The sequence below is a fragment of the Numida meleagris genome, chromosome 6 (assembly GCF_002078875.1).
Source record: "Numida meleagris isolate 19003 breed g44 Domestic line chromosome 6, NumMel1.0, whole genome shotgun sequence".
NCBI classification, from domain to species: Eukaryota; Metazoa; Chordata; class Aves; order Galliformes; family Numididae; genus Numida; species Numida meleagris.
Genome location: NC_034414.1, coordinates 28,381,100 through 28,402,857, shown reverse-complemented (window position 1 = coordinate 28,402,857; position 21,758 = coordinate 28,381,100). Strand labels below are relative to the sequence as shown.

Genomic DNA, 21,758 nt, shown 5'->3' with positions numbered 1-21,758 from the left:
CTGAAGTCCTCCCTAGCAATGCAAGGAACACGTTTCTGTCAGTGCTCCCTGCAGCCTCAGTACCCAAGGAACTGAATGGCAAGCAGTGGGGACTGGTTGTACGGGGAGCCTTTTGCATCAGCCCTACAAACTGAGCTCTCTCCTCCTGCTCTGCTCTGTCCCAGTGTGCATTACTCTTGCCCCAGCTTTGCAGAGATAATTTGCACTCTCCTACTTCATTAGCTGCTACCCCCCTCCTGTCTGTGGGCAAAAAAAGAGCCCTTACTGTTCAAAAGAACACATGCAGCAATCATTAATGCTGACCCTAATTGTGCCAATTCAAACCACTCAATAGCTCTAATTAAAACCTCTCTTGTGCAGGGCACTGAACAGTAACAAAACTGTCACCCTGAACAATCAAATCATGGAGTTAAGAATTTTTTTCCCCTGTTGTGTTCAAATGTTGGTGCTGTCAGAAGGGTCATCTGAAGGGATTAAGTATGGGGCTTTTGTAGGCTGCAAAGGGGGAGAATATCTAAAAACAACTCATATATTTGGGTCACAGTTTGAAATCAGAGGACCCCAACTCTATTCCAGGTCTCCTTTCATCCACTTTACCCACCCCCACGGAGCAAGCAACACCTGCAAAGTAGACAGGCTCTTGGTTATGAGACACATGGACACCACAAGTCAACTTAAACATCTGCGAAGGAGGGGGGAAAAAGCCCAGGCGTTCCTATCCCCACAACCTTGTTTCTCAGGGTCCCTGACTACACTTTCCTGTGAGCCATAAATAACTCTGCAATTACATTAATTGGTTGCATATTTGTTGACACAGGGGTGGACAAGGGTAGGTTATGGTGGGAGGATTTTTGCTTTCAGTGCAATTTTATACTACTTTCTTCAGATGTCCCTTAATCCCCAGTCTCCCCTCCCCCATAATTTAGGATTCGCATGTCTTCCAGAATAACTTTATAAGCATGTGGGTGGGAGAGGGGGGAGAAAGAGCGTTAAAATTCATTTGATGGCACCCATGCACACACATCTGTTCTGCCGTGTTTCCCCAGCAAAGTCTATCAATCAAAAGCAAAAGGTTGATATGTATCACAGTAGGATATTTCAAAAAGCTGGTTGCAGGCGCTTGTGTGCTGGAAGGTTTTTTCTGCACTGAGTTTCTGACAGGGGTTAGGGGAAAGAAGTGGTACACGTGTATGCCTGTATTTTTTTGTACATTTAAGCATGTTTTTTAGAAGGTAGCAAAATTAAAAGAGCTAAAGCATTAATTACCACAACTTCAGTATCAGCATCTTTTCCTCTGTTTGTTGTGGAATGTGTTCTGAAGCCTAAATCTGGGAATGCAAGAGCCTGAAAATGCCGTGAGCGCTTCTCTATCTGTGGCTGTAGTTGAGATCATGGCAGGCACAGATGCTGACTGAACTGTGTGGCTCTGGGTTCAACCCACAGCCTGGCTGTGTTTGGTGTGGGCTACTCAAGTGAGTCTTTCCTTCCAGTGCCTGCTTGGCTCGCTTGCTTTTGCTAGCAGCAATCAGAGTTGCAGTAAGAAAGTTCATGGCATGCTATGTTTCATCTTTCCTCCTTTCATCTCCCCTGAACCACTGTCCCAGCTGAGGACTGGGGAGTAGGATGATACCCGTAGAGCCCTGGCAGCCTGCCTCTTCAAACAGCCTGAGTACTTTCTGTTAGAAACCACCTTCGTTGTTTCTTGTTCCGAGCGGCTGTGCGCCGTTACAGCATTGCCTTGTCTCAGCGGTGAAGCAGTTTCATTTAGTGATGGGCAGAATAGCCCACATTTATAGTACAGCTTGACTCAGCCTTGAAGTATTTTGCCTTGGTTAGCAACTAAGCGCTAAATCTTGATGTATAAACACACAAACACACGTTTGCTATGTATAGAAGCAACGGGACAAAACTTAGGAACGTTCACTTGGAGGTGAACAGTCTCTTTCTGTGCAAAATCATGGCAAAGATGGCCATCAGAGCAGATACTTGGAGGGTAAGGTTGGTTTTCCCCACATTCTCTCAGACCCTGTGAGTTCCAGCCCAAGGGCCAGCTCTTGGATGTGGAGGTGCTACACCAGGACATGCAGTGGTGCTGGCCCATTTCTGTCTTCATGTCATCAAAGCAGGATCACAATGCTAATTTTCAAAAGTCATGTGCTCTCACAATGTGATGAGAAGGAATGGGTGGCACTACCAGATGGCATCCACATGAGTGCTTTTCAGAGCAAGGTCCATCCAGCAGTAGCACTGGAGAGGAGTAAGAAGAGCTCTTTGGCAGTTTTACTGTCTGTCAGCGGCTGTGGGAGATAGCTGTCCTGCTAATACCAGGCAATCACATTGCTCAGTATAAACACGAGGCTCTTACAGATCTTGACACTTGCTCAGGATGAGGAAATAAGACATAGAGATATTTCCTGGCTGGCTCCAAGTCCTTTCAGCAAGCCAGCAGTCAGGCTGAGAACAAACCCTCGGACCCCAGCATCATCTCTATCCTCTGGAAAGCACCACCTCTTTTTCTGAGGCTGTCTCTTGCCTGTGCTCATATGGGAAGCTCTGTCTCTCTCTTATTTGTGAGCTGAGAGTAGGGGATTTCGGTAAAACATGCTCTGGTATAGATTCCCATCACTTTCTATATAGAACTCCCATGGTCTCCCTCTGCCCTTCCATCCTCATTCCTTGTCCCCGTTTTCTAGGCAGCAATGCTGGAGCCTATCCTCTCAACTAAGCTGCTGCGCTTTAATTTTCAACAGGCCCCTGTTGCTCTTGCACCTTGTGTGTGGTCTTTGAACGTTATGTGGCTCGGCAGCTGGGAATAGTGAGTGGGTGGGCAATTTAAAACAGAAAAGACTCTGTATCAGCTCAGGGCTGAGGTTTGAACTCTGCTCAGCTTTGGATACGTGTTGCTCGTTCTCAGGGCTGTGATTTAAGTGCAGTTTTGCTGGTGTCAGTGTGAAGCCTAAATCAGTGCTGAGAAACTGGTTGGGAAGAAAAAACAAACTTTGTGTGTCTGATAACGAGCGTTACTCTTGGCCCTGGTGAAAAATTGTAGGATCAAGGCTTCTTAGGCTTTGTATCCTGCAGTTTTGTCACCCATTTCGCTCCCCATCTCAGAAGAAAAAGGATGTCTGTCACAAAGCCAAGGCTTCTTTGCTGGAGTATGTTTCTGAGATGCCTTCGTGCTGCTTAAGACACAGTTCTGATTCTGAGCTTACTGAGGATAAGGACTGTTGATGGAGGAGGGTGGAAGAGGAGGTACAAACCCATGACACAAAATACCTGAATCCATTTGTCGAAGCATCTCTCTAATGAGACAAACAACTGTGTCCAAGTGACCAAAAAAAAAAAAAAATCATTCCAATGTCATGACTCACTGAACTCACAGGGCCTGATCCTCAGCTGCTTCCTCCTCCTTTTTCCTGCTGTCTGTGCTGCTGGAGGATTGCATGGAGTGAAGGTCAGGCAAGAGACTCCGCCTTCCTTGTGCCCTGACATGATCCTTTCCCTCTTCTTTTGCACTTTGGATGGTGAGCCCACTGCATATGGGCAGCTGGATCTCACACATGAGAGATTCACCACTCGCTCTCCTTGGCAATTGCAGCTCAGAGTACCCAGTCCTCAGAATTTCAGTGCAGAGGTATTTCTTTCCCCACCCACTTTCTGTCTATCCCACCCAGGTAGACAGGATGAGCAGAAAGAATCCTTGCCTTGATAAGATTGATAAATGAGGTTGGAACAGAGCTCCTCTCTTCTGGAGTCCATATGGAGTCCAACTCAACTTCAATCTCATAGCTGACTCAAAATAAAATAAAAAAAAAATTGGCAAGTTCCTAAGTACTTTTAAAGATTATAAAGGTTAAAGATATGGTCGATTGGCATTCTTTTTAAAGCCTGAAGTGATATTTTATTTACTTCACAAAATTCAAAAAAAGTGCTCTGCGAACATTAGAAATCTGGGGATAGAGATTACTGGAAGATTCATTTAATTTTCCAGTGCCACATAAACATTCATGTTTTACCATTGCTGCACTGACCTAGTATTGATTCTCAGCATTATATCCTACAATTTGCAAAACATCAGTAGGAGTAAAATGGGGGGAAAAAAAAAAAAAAAAGAGAATATCCCTGATTTCAGGGAGTTGGTAGGTTATGTACTAATACCAGCCAGGTCACTGCGGGGGTTCCATCCTTAAAATAAATATGTGCTTCAGGACCATGAAAAATACTATTGAAGCTTGAATGGGCCTCACTGCATCTTGCACTTTGTTGCATTCCTTTTTATTTTATTTTATTTTTTTATAATAAGATGTGCGTATGGTCAGCAGCCTGTTCCTGTGGTGGAATAACAAAAGGGTGTAAAGGTATGGCTGGGGAGTATGAGCAGACAGACAGGTACTGGTAAGACAGGAAGATTTGGCAGTGATAGAGAATGACCAGAACTATTAGTTATTTGTTATTTATTTAAATCAAAGAAGTCCAGCCAAGACTCATACAATTTAATATACTTTCTAGAGAAAAGATCCACACAGAACTGCTGTACAAAGTATAGCGAATAAAGTAGTGGACTCTAGATGGCTTTCATGGAAAAATACTTGCTATCTTGTCACATTTTTAGCAAAGCTCTTTGTTCAAGTATTAGTGAGTATTCTGCCAGGAGTTTCAAGGATGAAAAGCCCAATAGCATGCTTACTGACAGGGTTTCTGTTACAATTAGGCATGCAGATAATTAGCTTTTAGAAGAAGACTCTCTTTTGTTGATATAATCCAGCAAGTCCACACCAAAACACGTTAGTAGCGACGTGTTTCTACATCTGAAACAGTGCGAATGCTTTGCCCACAGCTGCAGCTGTGCTAACAGTAGGATGGCACTGTAACACTGCTGTGTGCTGGGACCTGAGTCCTTCCAAATCCAGAAACTTTTGGTTTGTAGCCTCCTGTCCCTAAAGGTCTTATTCCCTCTTTCTCACTATCCCAATATTCAACCCTCATTGAGAAAGTTGGGGAAATGATATTCTACCTCATTTTAGGCTGACTGCACAGACAGTCATCCTGTGGCTGCTATTCCAACCTGCACAGGGTCACAGGTGTGCTCAAAGTGGCTCTTCAGTCTTTATTCTGGGCTGCCCTTATGGGGTATTGCAGAGGTTCAGCAAAAAAGAAAAGGCTCCTTTGCTGCTGCGGGTTTTCAGCAATCTTGCGCTGGCAAGAATGGACAATTCTCTGAATATTATTACTCAGACTATCCAACACAAATAGCATACAAAAAGATAGCTCTAAATTCTGCATTGTTACAACTAACAACAAATCAAACTCACCACAAATCCCTCATGTTCCTCTTCTTTTTAGACAAAAAGGAGCTAAATCGTGGCCTGCTGTAGGAGTGTTGTAACATCCATAGACTTAGAAAAGAACCAGTAGAGTTAATTTGATTCCCTAAATGCAGTTAGTTCATATGTGGAGGCAATAAATTTTTCTATACTGAAAATGTGAGTAATCATTTCTGCTAAGCATCTGCAAGAGAGGATATATTCTCTGATGGAAGCTGTGTCAGGGAGATCCCGTGACAGTTCTGTTGTGGTGCCAACACTGTTCAAAACAGGACAGCAATCTTCTGAACCTTGTCCGAGGGCAAGGCAAGTAGAAGCAAAGGCAAATAATCATGGCAATCAAACGTTTCTCCCTGAACAGTTGTCAAGACCACCAATATATACATCTCGTGCCATGGGTTCGTGGTGGTACACGTGACGTGTGCACCATGGCAACAAGATATTAATCACCAACACATGGGCACATGTTGGGGTAAGTCTTCAGAGGTGCAAGCTGTAGGCTGTATCTGCTGCACGCAACAAGCCCTGACGGTACTAGTCTTGGTGCTATCTCCAGCAGCACCATGTAGCTGAATTCATTACAGCTGGGCTCACATCTGGCTCAGCATCATCTGAACGTTGGGTCTGGCACTTGGTTGCCTGGACATGAAGAACAGCTTCTCATTCTGTGCCCCTCTCTCTTTGTAGCTTTCAGTTAATCACCCTAGGCAAGTTCTTTGCTGGTGAGACACCCATGACTGAGGTGGCACTGTGCCAGCACAGCGCTTGGCACCGCAACCTCAGGGTGATGGCAGGGAGAAGGTGAGACGCCCAGTGCCTCTTGTGCCTAGACAGTAGCCTCCTCTCAGCTCATCAGCATGGCATCTCTGCCATGCCACTGGTGGCCAAGACTGGCACATCCTACATGCCAGGTTAGATGAAGAGCTGCATTTCCAGCAATTAATGTGATTCACCACTGAACAAAGTGAGTTACCCTCCCTGCTGGTGCCTCTAACATGTGACTGAATGTCCTCCTGGATGGCTCTTGGGTTCAGTACAGCTGAGTTATATTTAATGGTTGCGTAGCCAGGCTGTGGAGTCTCTTCAGCCCTAGTTTTTGCACTAATGCAGTTATTCTCTGCAGAAAAAATATATGTCCTTATAGAGAAACAGCTGGTCATGGGAATACTGGTCAAAGCTGATACATGCTGCATGGTTATATAAAACTTTGGCTGCAAAGTGGTCAAAGCACTCAGCTACTGGGGATTTCTGGCCCTCTCTGCAACTCCCACTTGGTGTTTGACGCTACTGGTGTCAAGGCCATGCAGGCACTGAAGCATAGGTGTCCAGTGTGGCTGGTACTCACTGTTAGGGAACAGGAAAAATATCACTTTTTTTCATTGAGATAATGAGCATTTATTTAGCAGAGAAGTCCTGGTATCCATGGGTTTATCTGTGGAAAATACACCAAAGAAATACAGCCATGTTTAAAGTGCAGGTGGTAAGGAATATATGAAGGCATCACGCGGAGTAGATCAGATGCAAAAAAACTTCCTGTGAAGTTGGAGGGGAGATTGCAGGCAAGTGAGATATTGTTATTTGGACTGGAACTTAACCAAAACTCAACTCTGAGGTGACACAGTACTTTAGTGGTTGGATCCCCACCTCAACAAAACTGCGCTGGATTCTGCCTCTTTCCACAGGTGCCAGGTGTGCAGTGGTATAACTTGTCCATGAGGACACTCAGATTTCCCAGCTCTCCCGCACCCCCCCCTCAAAGTCTCTGCTCGTGTCATGTGGAATGGCAGAATTTCAGGTGTGCATCAGAGAGACTTTGAAATGGAAAATCAGAGGATACCTCAGGCCATGCTGAAGCAGAGCTGGCAAAGTTTTGGACCAGGAGAGCAGAGAGTGGTGAGGGCTAGGACTAAGGTACACCAGGAGGCTTGCGGGGCGCTGTGTTTGCAGCTCCGGAGAGATCAGCAAGCCAAGAATAATGAATACTGGCAGAGATCTGCGTGAGTAACAAACGGCTTATCCTGCCTAGGCTAGTGACAATGTTAGGTACTGACGTTTTAAAATACATATTAAAAAAAAAAAAAAAAAAAGGAAAGATTAAAGCAACCGCTATAGCTAAACATTCTGCTTTGCTCTGATAAGATGCCAGAATTATATGACTTCTACCATGTAACAAAGTTCTTGGTGTGGGCGTAGCAGCCCCTCCCCATACCTAGCGGATACACTCTAGGGAATTTTTACAAGTGTAAGTATTGGCTCTGGTATGGCCATTGAATAAGGAAAACTAAATATGTCGTATGAAGAAACTACGTCTTGTGTGTTTCCATAAGAGCGTGAGGAGACTGTCCCACCAAAAGCTATTATCACTGCTATGTGCACAGCAGTGGCCCCCATGAGCATTAGTATATGAAATGCTGGGTTGCTGCTGTGCCTACAACAAAACCCACGCTTGTCACTTAAAAATGAATGACTGGATGCAAATGCAGGGATTCCTGAGGAACATCTGTCCCTCAGCTGGCAGGTGGACAGGGGCCTGGTGCTGCCCTCCACCACTGCCCGGGGTCTCCAAATACAGCCATTCCATTGCACTGCCGCAGCACTGCTTCTCTCGTCAGCTGATCCATCAGACTTGCATTGAGGGCAGGATCCAGCCTCTACAGGCAGCTCTTTTTTTTGCCCAGGTCTTGCCCACAAATGCAGCTCCATTTTCCCTGGTCCTGCCCCAGGACTGCACCTACGTGCTGTTATGCGATGCAGCTCACATTCTACCCACGCTTCCCATTGAGTTCCTAGCTGTGCAGGGACACACTGAATCCCATGTGCAGCCTGGAGGGGCTTGGTGTCTTGAGAGACACCACAGTTGACCTCAGGATAGTTTTCTAGGTGTAAGGTATGCAACTGAGACCTGGGGCATGTCACCTTCTGGATAAGGCCTGTAGGTTGTCCTGAGCAATGCACAGCAACGGTGAGCATGGCATGGTGCTGCTGTGCTTGGGAAAGCAGTTGGCTCTTCAGGGGCACGTTGCCTCTGTCTGTGAGTGAGTCGTGCCCTGAACACCAGCATGAAAGTTCTCTACTCTGTCCTGGTGAGTGCAGTTCTGGGCTCCCCAGTACGAGGAAGACAGGGAACTTCTATAGGGTCCAGCACTGGGTCATAAAGATGATGAGGGGCCTGGATCATCTCCCGTAGGAGGAAGGCTGAGAGACCTGGGGCTGTTCAGCCTGGAGAAGACGAGGCTGAGAGGGGATCTTATCAATGCTTACAGATATCTAATGGGCAGGAGTTAAGTAGATGGGGCAGGGTTCTTTTTGATGGTGCCCACTGACAGGACAAGGGGCAATGGGCACAAACTGGAGCACAGGAAATTCTGTATGAACATGAGTAAAAAAAACAACTTTACTGTGAAAGTTCAGAGCACGGGAACGGGCTCCTCAGAGGGGTTGTGCTCTGCCTCTCCGGAGCTATTCAAAACCAGCCTGGACGCTTTCCTGTGTGACCTGCTGTAGGGGACCCCCTTTAGCAGGAGTTGGACTGGATAACCTCCAAAAGTCCCTACGATTCTGTGATCCCCTGCCGCCTTGGGCCGAGATAGGAGAAGCGGCCGGTGAGCAGAAGGGAGACCTGCCGCTCCCCCGCTGTCAGTGCCCCCGCGGGGCCGCCCCGGCTCCGGGGCTGCCCCTCAGGTGCCGCCCCCGGCTCCAGCTCCGCGCCGCCCGGGGCCAACCTGCGCCGCCCGCCTCGCGCCCGCGCCCGGCAGCAGGGCGGAGCGCAGGGCCCCGCCGCCCCGCCATTGGCTCCGGCCCGCGGCGGCTGCGCTGCGATGGGCGCGCTCCCCGCTCCGCGCCGGCCGGCCCCGCCCCGCCGCGGCTTTATAACGGGCATCCCCATGGCCGAGGCGGGTAACCTGCCGCGCCGGGAGGGGCAGAGTCGACCCGGGGTACCGCCCGCCCGCCGCCCACGGACACGCCGCCGCCGGGCCCAGGGGCGGCCGCCCGGGAGAACAGCCTGCGGTGGCTGCCGAGCTCCGCCGCGCCGCCGCCGCCGCACCTCCGTCGCCCGCCCCGAGGGACGATGCCGTCCCGGGCCTGGCGCGGCGCGGGGGCTCGCCCGTTCCTGCTGGCGCTGCTGCTGGCGCATCTGCCCCAGGGTGGCGGCCACCGGGCCGCGGGGCCCCGGGTAAGTGAGCCGCCCCGCGACGGGCGGCCCCGCTCCCTCCGGCACCGACAGCGCCGCAGGTGGAGCCCCGCGGCGGGTCCCGTGCCGGGCGCGCAGCCCCGGGGGCCTCCGCGCTCGGTTGGGTACCAGCGGGGGTGCGCCCGTCGGTGAGAGCGTCGGGTGGGTGCGGGAGGGAGGGAGGCGTGAGCGGGCTGGGCTTTATGCTGCCCGTCCCGCGGTTAGCGCTCCCAGAACATAGCTTTGGGACTTTTTCATTATGTTCCTAAGAAGGGATTAAATGAATCCCAGCAATAAAGCTAGATGCCTTCGGCCCAGACTACTCCCTGTAGGAGACTAGCTCTGTTTTTTAATCTGACAATGTCTGCCTCTTGCTGGGGCTGTTAATTTCACTTAGCATACAATTACACTGCTCTGGGGGAGAGCCCAGCATCTTTTCTAAATATGGTCCTCCCAGTGCGCTACCGCCGCAGCACCGCGACGGGGTAGCAGGAGAGCTCTCCGTTAGAGCTGCACACCAGTGGCTGTTCTTCAGCCAGTGCTGCAATAAGGACATAGTTCTGGTAAGTGGAAAAACTCGATCTCTCTGCAGGCGTGTTGGATGCACTGGCCATGTGCATTCTTGACCCATCAGTCTGAAGTGTTATGAAATGCAGTACTTAATTAACTTCTACCATGGTTAAGCAAGATCAGAAGGCTTTGGAATCCCTACTCAGAATATAACAATAAGGGATTTGAGCACAGCGCTCTAGTTTGTTAGAGCTGCTGTTTGACCATGAGGGCAGTTACATGCTTCTCAGGACCACAGAAAGCGTGCTGGCTGCTGTGCTGGTGTTCAGCTATAGCCTCTTTTATGGCCAGATGTGTAACAGCAGCTGTTAGGAAGTGGCAGATTAGATTTAGTGTGTGCTGTAATTCCTGGGGGACCTGTTTTGAAGGATGGGGAACCATTGGGGTGCTTATGCATGTATCTCTATTACCTGATAGCAAACCTAAACCTTGAAGAACAACATTTGAGGAACTTTGAGGCGATAGGCAAGAGTGACTAGTGTCCTAGTCACTCTTGAAAATCCAATTGTCAGTGCACGATTGTGCAGTCAGCCTGTCTATCAAACGGTTTCCATATAGGCTACTTTTATATTCTGTGCTTTCCAAGGCAGTTTAATTGCTCTCTGTGTTATGTCATCTTTGGGATGGGACCTACTTCAGCTCCCTTACTACAGCTCCAAATACAAAGGATTTCTGATTTACTTGTTGCTTGAAACGATGATCTGACTTTGCTCTTCCCTCCTTTGTGTCTGAGGGAAAGTAGATTGGCTGAAGTGAGCACCACTGTCTGTGGTTCTGCAGTAAGATCTGCCTTAAAGTTTTAACTTCAGAGCTCTGCAGTGGAAAGCTCTGGACTTCCAGGATGCTCTGTGTATGAAGCTTCTTTTCATGCTGCCAAGTGTTCTGCCTACGAGCATGCAATTTGGCATGCTTATTTGCAACCACGTTGATAGATCCCCGGCCTTAGTCTCTTGTGACTAGACATTGCCAGTGAAGCTGTTACCTAGTGTAAAGGTGCCATACTACAGATTCCCATGCGCATAAGAAAGTTCTGAATTATTTCTTAGTTGTGTTTTTTTTTTTTTTTTTTTTTTAATGAGGACTACCAAGAGTTATGCCACTGTTTCTCATAAGGACTTGTGATTAGGATTACATTCCCTTCGGGAACCCTCCCTGGCAGCTGGGGTCAGTGTTGTAGTCCTGGGGTCTAATCCTGGAGACGTTCAACTGCTAGGAGTGATATTTACATGTTCATGCCATTTCTTTTTGTATGGTAAGCACTAGACCTACAGTGCAAGCAAACTCAAATGTTTTTAAAGGTAAACAGCAGGGAAAGTACTGGCCAGCAAAAGATTTGATACAGATAAGGGAACTGCTCATGTAATCCAGTTCTTCTCAATTAGCTTAAATGAACAGCAGTAATACTTGAAACGAGATCTTGATCTGTCTTTCTCCTTGCATTTCCCCTTTAATACAGCAGCATTCTGCTAACCTGGGCAACGAGCAGTGTCACTGAATGCGTAAGCAGAGAAGTATGACCTGCTTCACAGAATCACAGAATATGCTGCATTGGAAGGGACTCACGAGGGTCATTGAGTCCAACTCCCAGCTCTACACAGCGTCACCCAGAATTCAAGCCCTGTGTCTGAGAGTATCCAAATGCGCTTAGGGCCATGCCCACTGCTCTGGGGAGCCTGTTCCATGCCCACCACTCTGGTAAAGAACCTTTCCCTAGTACCCATCCGACTCTTCCCTGACATAGCTCCATGCCATTCTCTCAGGTCAAGTCACTGTCACCAGAGAGCATAGATCAACGCTACTCCTTTGCTCCCCTCATGAGGAGCTGTAGGCTGAGTGCTCCCCTCAGCCTCCTCTTTTCCAGGCTGAAAATGGTGAAAAGTTAAGGGTAGCATGGAGAAACAGGCTGATGTACATTTCTTGTGCCAGTGCACGAGCAAACTTTCAGGTGAAGTGAGATGCCCGTTTGGATACAGAGGTAAATTACAAGAGCAGCTGGTAGCCACTGGCCTGCTGAGGTACCTCTGGCTCTCAAAAGATGTTGTACAAAGCTTGGTGTTTCCTCTTAGAGTAAAGCTGAGGGACATTAATCACTTTAGGCTTGGAAAGTGTCAGTGACCTATAGGGAACATCTGGCTTTTGTACATCTGCTGTACTGATAGTTAATAATTGTCCCAAGTAAATCCCCATAGGAAGTCAAATATCTTGGATGCTCTAGAAATAACTTGGAAGTCCAAGGCTGTTGTGACTTCCTTACTTGACAGGCTCTAGGAAAGTGTCTGCTGTTAGGCAACTGCTTAAGTGCTTCTACTCTTGTGCATGTGTGTGTGTTTGTGTTTGAAGAATGTCGCCTTGTGGAAAAAGATGATGAAACTTTACTTGCTATTCGCATTCCCTTCCTGCATGCTTCTTTCTCTCTGCTGGCATGAGATGTGGAATTGTGTGATAAGCCAAGTTTGTCATTTCTTCTCCTTGACCCCACAGCTTGGCTTGGAAATATGGCAGCTTGACTGCACTGGCTCTTGCATCTCCTACTGTGTGATGAATTTGGGCAGCGCTGTCTCATGGCAGATTAAATAGATCATGCCTCTAAACTCTATTTTCCCCATCTGGACAATGAATTGTGACCTTTGGCTTTCTAGTTCAGAAAGATGGAGCTGCGTTTCCTGTAGGCTCCTGGCTTTTTGTGACTGACTCCTGACCATTGCGAACTTGGTCCATTTATAGCAGAGCTGTTAGTGGCAGTAATAACAAATACTAGAATAGGAAAATGGTGGGTGCTTGCAGGAGAAGCAGAACTTAACTGCAGCAATCAGAAGCTAGGAACAGCCTTGAATTTGTGGAAGATGGGGGATCTGCACCTCCCCAATGACTGAAGAGGACTAAGAAATGGGAAGGGAAAGCAGTAGCTATAAATGTCTTCCTAGCTTTACACGTGGAAACTCACCATATCCCTCCATGATAAAGGGATACTGCCTTGAAATAAGGGGAACCTTCACTTTGGTGATGCTGTAAAGGAAAGATAGTAAATAGTGAAACTCTGAAGGTACCTACATGTCCCAAAGCCTAAACTGGAGTATCACGGAGGAATGTGAACTCCCTTCTACAGCTGCTTACTAGTTAGAACTTCACGTGAGCACTTGAGTAAAAAAGGCTTCGAAGGCTCTTGCAGTGCTGCCGTTTGCCCTGGAAGAGTAAGCAGCCTGGCAGCTCATGCCAAGGAAACTGTTCTGTTGTGTCCTCACAGCAGCACTGCTGGAGGTGTGAGCAGAGCAGGTGCCCTATGCATGCCCTACTGAAATTAGGGACAGTGTTTTCTTCAGGGTAGGTAAAATAAGAATACAAGGCAAAGGGCTGTGTGTAAAGCAGATCTAGGAGAGAGATACTTAGAACGGGCTTTCAGTAACTGAATTTTGGTGCTTGTTTTGAGCTTGGATCATTGCATTGCAGCAGTCTAAACTGATGAGTAACAGAGGAAGTGTTTTAGTGAAGGAATAAGTACTCAAGGCAAGTGCCTAGAAAAGCATTGCCTAACAGGACAGATTTGTTACTCTATGATACATAGCTTTTGGTTGGAGTTAATTCTGTTTTGTTTGAGTGATAGTTGTTCTTGCCTAAGTGGAGCTGTAATTGCATATGAAACCGTGGTAATGATTTTTCTCCCTTTCCTTGTTCATACTTGGACCTTTAATGTTAAATAACCAAATCTCTTGCAAAGTATCAAAGAAGCTGATGTGACTTGCTTTTTTATAAATTACACAGTTGTGCTGAGGAACAGGAGTCATTCTTGTGTGGAGAAGTATTAAAAATTACAGTACTTCACTATTAGAACAGTGGGTCCTGTTCTAAGCAAGAAAGAGCCATAGGATACAACTTGTTATGTATAGTCGTAGTGTGTTTTAACTGCTTGAGCTTCTGAGTTGGCTTCAAGAATATTTCACTCATGTTAATTACCTCTGCTCCTAATGAAAGATTTCTGGCCGGCAAAGGATTTTATGCAGAAAAAGAAACTGCTTGTGTACTTCTGCTGGCGGTGGCAGCAAGCTCTGCAGCTGTGGAACATCTATAGTGATAGCCTCTTGGGCTAGTTTTCAAGTTTCTAACGCAAGTCATGTGCTAAGATAATCTTTGCAACCATCAGAGCAGAACAGATGTTTTCTTGGCTTCTTTTATTTCTAGATGGCCTGAAGCAATTGGTAAGATGACTGTAAACTTCATTTCGGTGGTACAGTAGTGCTGAAATACTAATACTGCTGTTTAAATATCTTAGATGTTCTTATCCTGCCATCTTAAACTAATTGCGACATCACTTTGTTGGGGAAAAAAAACCCAAACAAAAACTCATTTGTCTCCTACTTGGCTGTTGAATCCCCAGTTCTTCTGAGGCTGACATATCCAACAGTGTACTTAAGTGTTGCACAATAAACCTCATGCTGACATTAAAGGCTGAATGCTGAGGCAGTACAGGTGAAACTGAAGCTAATCCTGTAAGTATGAGAGCTGCTGCACTGACTGTCACACTTGCGTGACAGCATAAGAGCTTCCCTTTCAGAGCTCCATTGGTGGATTCCATGAAGTCTCTGGTGACATGATGTCCAGGGATGGTGAACTGCAGCAGAAATGTGTGCAGTGGACAGCTTGCTGCTTTGCTCTCGAGTGAAGCTCAGGCAAAGAAGCAAAAGATGTAACCTGCAGCTTAAACTGTGAAGCTTCCTTAGTAGTAGCTTAACTGCTATCACAGAATTGGTAGGGTTTTACATTTGCTATGCTTATTTGTGAGAAGCTTTTCCATTTGTTAGGCTCCTGCCCAAACAGCACAAGGCTGCCATTGCTGTAAGGGATTTGCTTTGGTGCTGGAGCTTTCTGGGTAGCATGTGGTGTCTGCGTGAAATGTGTGCTGCACAGAGAGATTACTGTGTATGGAGCTGTCTCCCTCTTCTGACAAGCTCACGCTAACAGTTAGCGTTGAGCAGTTTTCATGTGAAGCTGTCTGCATGCGATGGTTTCTGGGCTTGTGTGTGCTGGCAGGGCACTCTGGGACTGAGGCCCTTCTGGTGGTGGCTGTGTGATAATCAGCTCTGCCTTCTTTTCTGGGAAGCTTTGTAGCTATAGGAGAGAAACCATAGGAAGGTGTAGCTAGTCACACCAGAGTAAAGCCTCCACTCAAAGTGGTGGAAATAACCACCCCACTGTACAAAGGAGTCCTTTGTGTGTGGCCTTGTGTGGGCAATGGGCGGCTCATCAGTCTGAGACCAGCCAACCCAAGTCAGGTCCCTCAGGACCAGGCCTTGCCTTGAAATTGGGCTCATGGCTCCTGTCAGGGATTGTGCTTTCTGTATCAGCAGGCTCCTGATACAACTTGATCTCCTGCATTAGCATTGTAGATGCTGCATGCTATATTCATGAGCGTTTGAGAAGAATTGTCTGCCTGTTTGAGGGAAACGTTGCCTTGCATAGAGGGCCTGCTGACTCATGAATGCAGCCTGTTCTGCAGTGAAGGCAACAAACAATGGCTGTTGTGCTCCCCTATGCAAGTTACTCTGAGGGAGACCTGTGCTGTCTGACCAAGAGGCTTACACACTGAAAGTGCATCCCTATGGTGCGAGGAGGGATGACGTAGGAAACCAGCTATGGCATGTAACCGGATCTGCTCTAGTCTGTGTGACCTTTCCAAGGCTGCCTTAAGGTTGGCATGGGCCTGACTGGACTTTGTGAAGACCAAGATTGGCAGGGCCAGCTAGAAGGAATGGACCATTTAAGGTTGTCTCAGGGCTTTGTCAAGTAGCAACCCATCAGTGCCGTTGGCGGATTCTTCTGCTCAGGTGGGGTTCTTTCCATGCAGGTACTAGTAAGTGTAGACAGATAACTTGCTCTGCCATGAGTGTCCAGGCTGACTGCTGTCTTGGGCTGGAGTTCCTAAGGACCAACTACTGCATCTGAATGAAGAACATGGATGAACATGAGGAGAACAGTACTGCGTAAGTGCAATAGAGTGCTGTGGTGTTTGTTACTTTAGTACAAACCTGTGCCACTGTTTTGAAAACTGGGCTGTCTTGTCTCAAACATCTTGGTATTGACTTGGGAGAAAGAAGCAATCTGCATGCATCAATCTTTGTGTGTGTGTGAGGTGTTAAAAGGGATGGCTGTCTCATGGGTGAGTTTGAAAGAATCATAGGAAATGGAAGGGGAAGGCACATAGGAATAAGGAAGATGGGGAAGTAGGACAGATGAAATAACTTGCTTTCCTGAGGTTGTTCTTGGCAGCTAGTCCAGTTAATGATAGTTGGAATCATATCCAGAGGGAAGTGCTGATCCCTCAAATAGGGAGGAGAGGTTCCAAACACTTAGTGGGCAGATTTGGTTTCAGAGTTTCTCTTGGCTACCAGACCCCAGTTACCATTAGCTAGGTCACAGACTAGAAGGAATGTGGAAAATGTTATCCATCCCTGTTCTCTTCTCTGCTCTGTGACTGAGATCAATCACTTAAATTGCTTGAGGAAGCCATAGCCTGTGTTTTGATGAGAGAAGTCCAACAGCTGATCTGCTACACTTCTGCTTGTTATGAGGTATTTTGCAGTGCTTGCTGTTGTACTTTTCTGGAGTTCCAGAATACTGGGTTAAGGAGTATTTGTCTTTAGTTATACAGAGAACATGAAGTTTGATGTTGTCTAATGCTTCCGTTTAAAATTTAGTGCTTCAGAGTTTGATACTCCAACAAATTGAAACCATCCAATAGAGTCTTAATGTGATGTTTTACAGCAACCATGAAACTGAGTGGACTTATGTCTGTTCCTTGAGCTGCAGAAGTGCGGTGTGACTGTGTGTTGTATGGAGGAGGAGTGAATTAGGAATCAAGTAGATAAGGAAGCATGTTCAAGTGAGAACACCTGGTAAAGGTAGTGATATCCTTTAATGTACAACAGGGACATATGCCTAGAAAAGATGTTCAGATGTGTACTATCTTTAGATCTTGTTTCTTTGTGTACTGGTTTCTTGTCACAAGCAGATAGGATGATAATCTTTTGTTGCAGCCCAGGCTCCCTTGAGTAGCGTGAAGATTAAAGAACCTATTCTAGTTTGTATATCAAACCATTTCCCTTCCATTTCTTTGAAGCTGATTTACATGTAGTCTACACTTAGGCTTAAACAAATACTTAGTGGAACGAAGTACAAACTGAGAACTAAAAAGCCAGAAGCTCCTAGGTGTGATTTCCATGTGGAGGATATTAAATGAGTTGAGGTTTGTGGATATTGGCCAGGTAAAGGGGTTTCTGTCTGAGCCAAGTAGCTACTTCTGATTTGGGTTTAGTTACCATCCAGAATGGTGGTAACTCTTATTGGCTCTTGTCTGGAGTTTTGCATTTGGCTTATTGCTCTGATCTTAAGAGTGAGTGGGCAGGTGTTGCAAAAGTGGATAAGCTATGTGCAAAAGTAGCTTTCTAAGATGTGCGTCTGGAATACTGGAGGATAATCTGCTCTGAACTTGTAAGGGAAAAGCAGATTTAGTATGTAAAGACTGATACACAAAGGGAACACAGTCAGTGTTGTTTTTTTTTTTTTTTGTTTTTTTTTTTTGCTATGCAGTTCTAGGGATCTGGTATAAGATAGTATTGGAGCATTGCTGCCATTTCTTGCTGCTGCTATAATAAACTGTAGCTAATTGGGTTCTCGGTGCTTCTGCTGTCATCTCATTTAGATGCAGTGCATCTGAAATGTGCTTGAAAGTTATCATATGCAGAAAACCATCCTGTTAGCGCTTTAACTTCTGAAAACTGTTGTCATGAGATAGGATATAGTAAATTCACTGCATGAGTGTACAAGTCCATGGGTTTATTTCATATCTGAAAGAGTGTGGTGCCCCTGGCTCCTGTACCTAATAGCCTCATGTTATTCTAGAGATGCTATCCTGCAGCTTTATTAGTCAAATCTGAAGTGGTGACAAAGTGGATACTGCTAATTTGAACATTTAAAATCTAATGGTGGAACAAGTGACTAGACTACCTAACAAGGGACTCATCCATTCTGCGATTAAGGGGTAAACACTGGAGGAATTTTCTATGAATTTTATCAAGGCTGTTGCCAGCATCCCACTGCCTTGGTACTATCTGTGAGGTGTCTTCCCATCTTTACTACAGCCAATATTTTTAAGACCGGAAGTCGTATCCTCAGGTGTGGATTTGAAAGTTAAAGCTGTCCTCTACAGACTTCAGCTTGTTAGGTGCTCTGTAGAGCCAGTGATGGTCTGCTGCTTTGAGGCAGGATGCTCTGTCTCTTGCATTTACTTTGCTCCTCATAATTTAATCTTGAACTGTGGAAGGGGTAGTAGCTGCAGTTTCTGCAGGCATTTACAAAGTGGTCAAGTAAGTGGGGTTGGCATATCGATGTATTTAAAGTTATTCCCCAGTAGTATGGGGAAGCACATCGGCCCAAGTTTCTTTCGGATGCTCATCTTCAGGGACTTCCAAAGAACTAAGTATTCTCTTTGTAGTGAGTACATTTTTACATTTAAAAAAAAAAAAAAAAAAAGCTGTCAGGGAAAACTATCTTGCTAGACTTGAACTGTCCCTTTCTTAAAACTTTTAGAGTTGTTGAAACCTAATTGTAGGAATTGTCTTGATCTGTTAACCTATAATCTATCAGTTATGTACACCCAAAAAATCAGGGTTGTTTTTAAGGTATCTGATAGTGTCAGATAATTAAGTTAAATGTTTTGTCCATGGTGTCAATAGTATATGTGCCTCTTGAGGGTGAACAGGATGGGGAGTAGGAAACAATGGATATGCAAACCTGGCTGCTGCTGCTTTTCTTGTCCTTGTCTCACTGTGAACTGAAAACTGTCTCAATTTCAGGATTTTTATTGCTGACTATAGATAGCTGAAGGAGTTCCAAAGTAGCTGGAATGGGAACAGTGGATTTCTTTACCAAGATACTACCTGAAGTGTTTTGGCAGTAATATTGGAACTGAAGCTAGCTGCTGCTCATCAGCATACTTCAGTGAGCAGTTTGCAGATTTCTAAATGTAAAGCAACGGTAGGACAAAGCTCTGCAACTCATCTGGTCTGTAACACATCAGTTTGTACAGTTACAGTGTAGTTGTTAGCTCTTATCCTAGGAAGATGAAGCTATCCTGTTTTTGCATGAAAGCAATTAGGAAAAATCAGTCTCAGCTTTCAATTTGAGTTTTGCCTGTAGAGTTAACTTCTGGAAAAACTCAGCAAGTTTTAAAAAAACTTTTGATTTTATTTATTTATTTATGCTGAATTTGAAACTGAGTAGGAACTGCTGCTCTTAAGAACGCACATGCAGACCTACACTTAGTTAAAACTTACCCCTTGTATCTCTGGAATTCACCCAGTTGTAAGAGAAGTACATTTTGAGTTGAAGGATTTGAGTTGCTGATCTAGCTTGAGTAGTTGGTGTCAGAAATAAACTAATTTTTTCATAAGTTTCCTGCTGGAATTCTCAAGAATTTGCCTAAAAGGCTCCAAGTTATTCTGTCATTGAAACAAACTAAAAATAAAAAGCTTCCACAGTTGTTTCACATAACCCAGGGACTTCCCTCAGGTGCCTTAGAGTAGATGGAGAAGAGTTGAGTAGGAAAATCCCATGCAACTTAGAAGGATTTGATTTTGCTTGAAAATTTAAAAACCACAAATGCTTATGCTGTTGAATGAATGATAGTCTTGAATAGAAGTTCTAACTTAGTTATCAGCACTTCTTTGCTGCAGAATGAGAGCATGAGTTTCAAAGGCATATCTTTTTCCATATACTAAAGAAAAGGTAGGTATTGTATCAGAATAACTGGTCGTCTTGCAAGATTTGCTACCTTGTCAGGTATCCTATCCAAATCTTACCTCGTTATTGCTTTTCAAGTTCAGAAAAAGTCCACATCTGTCTTGAAGTGAGAAGACTTAACCATAACTACTTCTAAGTTAAACCTGCTCATCGGTAGTGACAGCATAAGCCTTCTGACTAGCTTTCCCCTCATCCAGACTCTTATCAAACTATTCCACACTCTCCAAAATGTTCACTGGATGCCTCTGTTCAGGTGGGGCAAGGAGGGTGGGAAGACAGTTCTCAACTTGGTAGTTCTTTCTGAACTCTACCTGGAGCTGTTACTCTGTCAAAGGTGAGCCTTCACTCATTGTTTCCTTTGGAAATCACTGGGGCAAGCACACTAAGTAAAACTGCACATATATTTTCCACCTGATGTGCTTTCTTTCCATTTGCTCAGCTTCGATAAACATTTCTCAGTTGCTGAGAAGTAACCAGTTTTTCAGTGCAGTTGTTAAATGCAGCACGTCAAAGCAAAAACTGAAGAGGACTTTCTCTTCTGTTTCCTTGTCTTCAACATCTATGAAGCCGTGGGGAATACAAGCACTTATTCAGGAAGTGCCAGAAGGCAAATGTTAGACATGATGAGGTCACCTCAGATTAAGAGGACAAAATAGGGTGTTATCTTTGGCTTGACTCTTTGGTTAGTGTTTACTAGTAAGCAAGCCTAGGGACTACCACAATCAAACTAAGCCAAGTGCTTCAGCTCTTAGTAGATGGCAAACTACTGTTTGTGCATATCCATGTATTTCCTAAGGCAAACAATTAGGATCAAGTGAAAGACAAAATCTTGTTAAATCTCATGCCAGTGTTCAGATGGTTAGAACCACTCTTATCTAAAATTGCTGCAGTGGAACTGGCTAGTAAAACAAAAGCCACTAGCAGGTGTTGATGTGAAGATAGAAGACTCTTGAGGTTGGTTTTGTTGTGAAGTGATTGACACCAGTGGTAGGCACTGTTTACAGAAAGCATCTGAGTGAAGTCACCACTGGATTCAACAGTGAGATACTAACTGAAGACAGCACTTAAAAGTGCTGATACTGCAGCTTGCTCCGGTAATGCCCTGTATTAAGCTGCATACAGGATTCAATGGTTCTGAATATAGGAAACCTCTTAAAATAGCGAGGGGGCAGGGTTTTAGGATGGATTTTTCTCAGAGTAGAGAGTACCTTTCTTCCTCATGACCCAGCTCTGCCCTTATTTTTGCTGACAAAGTAGTTGCTGGGCTAGAGTACCAACTCTTTGAAAGCTTTGTCTAGCTGCTGTTTGGCTTTTTTGTTATTCTTGATCCCTTGGCTTGGAGCTCCAGATCCCTGAAGTGAAGGGGAATTATCTGGAAGCTTCTGACTACTTCTGGGAGGGACATGCCTGCCTTAGATCTTTCTGGGGAGGAAGTTGATGGTGCTCATTGTGATCTTGTTGTTCTCAGTTCATTATGGCTAAAATATACAGCTAGACCTTGGGATTCTTGTATAGGGAAACAAATCTAGTGGTTTATGCAGAGGCTGCTCAGCTTGAACAGTGCAGTTTGAATCCACTTCTTTCAGACAGTAAGCACTATAGGAAGCTTCCCTGTGAGTGTGATTCTCCCTTTGGGAGAAGTCTTCGTAGAAATTGAGGAAGATTAGAAAGGCTTTCCACTTCTCTTTCCACAAAACTCAGATGGCAGTGATTCAACAAACATTTCAGGCCTCTAAAGAAGCAGTTGTTAGAGTGCTGCTTAAGTAATTGATGAGCGTCTGTCTTAGTTGAAGCTTGGAATCCACTCTGATAATTGCAATACAAGCTGTTAGGCTAGAAAACAGAAGACAGATGCTTCTTTATCACTTTAAAAGGTCAACAGTTCCCCTGAAAATAAGTCA

The 21,758-nt window shown here is 45.5% G+C and overlaps 1 protein-coding gene across 7 annotated transcripts in view; it reads left to right on the top strand.

Moving 5' to 3' along the window:
• SMOC1 (SPARC related modular calcium binding 1) overlaps positions 1 to 21,758 on the top strand; it is a 164,244-nt gene that overhangs the window by 30,928 nt on the left and 111,558 nt on the right. For 2 of the 7 annotated variants that reach the window (XM_021403151.1, XM_021403147.1), the window contains exon 1: positions 9,250 to 9,498. The exons of 1 other annotated variant lie outside the window; for it this stretch is intronic. In XM_021403151.1, coding sequence (XP_021258826.1) covers positions 9,394 to 9,498 — 105 coding nt within the window. In that variant the 5' untranslated portion in view covers positions 9,250 to 9,393. Of the gene's footprint in view, positions 1 to 9,240; positions 9,499 to 21,758 lie in introns of those variants that run through there. 4 more of the 7 variants (XM_021403153.1, XM_021403148.1, XM_021403150.1 and 1 more) reach the window with 4 other exon arrangements.